The 2,947-nt window shown below is 32.3% G+C and overlaps 1 protein-coding gene across 1 annotated transcript; it reads right to left on the reverse strand.

Annotated features, from left to right (window-relative positions):
- Positions 1 to 249: 249 nt before the first annotated feature.
- LOC126670747 (histidine-containing phosphotransfer protein 1) lies at positions 250 to 2,271 on the reverse strand. Its single transcript, XM_050364567.2, has 6 exons — positions 1,904 to 2,271; positions 1,693 to 1,823; positions 1,547 to 1,615; positions 837 to 908; positions 641 to 713; positions 250 to 493 (listed from the first exon to the last, which is right to left on the reverse strand). The coding sequence occupies exons 1-6, from the start codon at positions 1,961 to 1,963 to the stop codon at positions 434 to 436; spliced, it is 465 nt and encodes a 154-aa protein (XP_050220524.1). The 5' UTR covers positions 1,964 to 2,271; the 3' UTR covers positions 250 to 433.
- Positions 2,272 to 2,947: the final 676 nt, after the last annotated feature.

A 2,947-nucleotide genomic window follows, 5' to 3' on the forward strand; every position in this document is an offset into this window, starting at 1 on the left:
ATAATTGGTTCCTAATTTCTAATTTGCGCTAAAAGAAAATGGTTGTTTATCGCATACAGCGGTTGCTCCACGTCATTTTTACAATAAACTAATGAGATTTGCAATAGAAAATCTTGTGTTCTTTTTTTATATTTAATATTCAGACATGGTAAACACCTCATCAATATCAATGACGTGACACAACTATTGCATTGTGTAATTATTTTTAGAAAACTATTATCGTCCAAAGATACTATAGAGATTAGAAAGTGAGAAAAGAGGAGCATTAACAACAAAAGTTATATCTTGATCATAGAAGATCAAAATTACAAGATGAGACTCTTTTATCTTCACAAAACTCATACAACCACAACCCCAATAATTAAACACAACTTTATGATGAGAGACACAAAACCCAAAAAGTTACTCTACAAACAATTTTCAGTAGATAACCTTAAAAGCTCAATTCTTCCATGGGGATTGACCCACCAGCTGCCACTATTTGTTGCTCCAACTGCAATAAGCAATACAAAATTAATAAAAATGTTACAAAACGGGATCGAGATCCTCTCAAGTTCACTGCAATTTGAGAGGTCAAGTTCAGTTAATCTACACCGTTACTTGCAACTTAAACAACAGTACAACAGTATACCAAACTGACCCTTATTAAAGCTTCAAGCTTTGTCTTCACAAGATAATACTCTTGTTTTACTTGCAGCAGGCATTTCTGGCAACTGCAATCCAACCAACAATTAACTTATTAGTACTAATATGAACATAGCCTCAAATTTAATGCTTTTACATGCCAAAGGTCGAGTAACGAAAAGGAAAATTGGATAGAGTAGTAGAATACATACGCTTCAGCATTCTGCTCCTCACAGAAGTTGCGGAAAGCAACACAAGCATTTTTAACTCTCTGTGCACCTATGCTGCTCAGCACAAACAACTGTTAGAAATAATACTATTTTTGGAGTCTCAGCTTGAACTAATAAATGAATTGGTTATTTGACACGGTATCAAAACCTTTATGATCGAAAAGTCTAGAGTTTGATCTTTGATAACCCCATTTGATTAATTAAATGCATAAGATAAGATAATATAGGCACCAATGAGTTTGATCTTTGATCCCACGAGCGCTCCCCTCCCCAATAATAGAAAAAAGATAATAGAGGCTTATACGGATTCATGCTTCATGCTCAATGGACATTTCGCGTGCGTAGATGTGTTAGAGATAATACTATTGTTGGAGTCTCACCTAACGGCTTGAATTTTTGAGTAAATTGATTATTTGACAACCAACCCATTTTCATTTTCTTTTCTCATCAAACAAAGAAGATAGCAACTTTTACTCTTCATGTCTCACTCTCTATTTACTGTAAATGTATTCAACTTTTTTTTATCTTTATTCATTGAATTTCTCTGATTCTAAAACGTGGCCATACAATATTAATGGAAAGTTCTAAAAATGTACTGTAGAACCCAATGATTGAACAAGAAACAGTTAAGACAATGCAAATTAAAAGGAAACAAAAAGTTTAGGTTTGACTGCAAAGGGTCTAGAAATTACCTGGAGCTGCTACCCTTCAATTGATGGACATGAGCATCAACCCTTTTGAAGTCTACAACTTGCTCATCTCTGAAACAAAAAAACATAAGACTAAATCAAATCAAAAATTCATAAAATAACAAAACTTCCATAAGAGGATGACATACAGAGCTCTGGTGAGATCAGTAAGCAGCCTCTCAGAATCTTCAAAGAAAAGAGACGCAACTTCGACAACAAAATCTGGGTTGCTCTCATCTTGAAGTAGCTGAAGCTGCGTAAACTGATTATCAAGAATCCCCTTCAAAAACAAACACAAAAAAGTTAGAACCAAGAACAAGAAAAACACCAAAAAAGATTGACTAATTTCTTGATTTATACCTCTCTGAACAAAGATTTTGTATACTCAACCCATGTTCTCTGCATCTGTATCACCTCCATTATTTGACTCTGCTGCTTCAGCAAAACAAGATTGCAGTTTTGAAAGAAACAAGAAAATTGAAGCAGTGACCCAAAAAGATAACTCTGTGGCTTAAATTTGCAGATCTTGATCAGAATTATTAATGCAGGATATGAGAATATAAGTGGGAATAAATGATAGAGTGAAAAGCTTCGAAATGCGTTTGATGAATTAAATGCTAAAAAGTCAAAAAAATTGCAAGCTTTTTTTGAGTATATATATGGACTATGGAGTACCCATTAGTGGGACGCTATCCTTCTTTTGTGCTTATTTATTCTTTTTTCAATTGTTTTGTTTTGTGGGTTTTATTACCTCTTCCAATATTTTTTGCCAACTTTCATTGTATTATTTCTAAAGGAAGAAGGAATTGTCCGGTACCAGAACATTTATATAAATGTCAATTAACTCCTACTTGGTAATTTTAATTAATTTAAAATAATACTTTTACCTACTATTAGATCATTGCGGCATGTGAACGTATTTTTTTTTTATATAATTCAGGAGTTAATTGATCTAAAATTAGAGAATATTGTATCTGAATTAACTGAAATCACTAAAAACATTTGAAATTGAATTAAAACTGTAAAATTTTAAAGCTTTAGTTAGAATTATAAAAAAGATAAAAAAATTGATTTTCAATTCCATTAGGTTTAAATTTATAAAAATTTGTTAGTTTTTACAATTCAATCGGTTTATTAGTTCACCGGTTCATACTATTTTCTTTTGAACATAATATATGAGTTTTTAGGAAGAATTAATGGCTGATTACAGAGTTTGACCCTTGAATTTGTATACCAATCTAACCTCCAAACTTAACGTCTCACCTATCAAATCCTGAACTTGTTAAATAACCCGATTTAACCCCCGAACTTGATAAATATGTAAATATTGAACCCCTCTGTACACAATTTCTTTTACAATGTTTCAAGTGACAGGTGGACACGAAGGATTCAATATTTACACAT

The sequence above is a fragment of the Mercurialis annua genome, linkage group LG2 (assembly GCF_937616625.2).
Source record: "Mercurialis annua linkage group LG2, ddMerAnnu1.2, whole genome shotgun sequence".
NCBI lineage: Eukaryota > Viridiplantae > Streptophyta > Magnoliopsida > Malpighiales > Euphorbiaceae > Mercurialis > Mercurialis annua.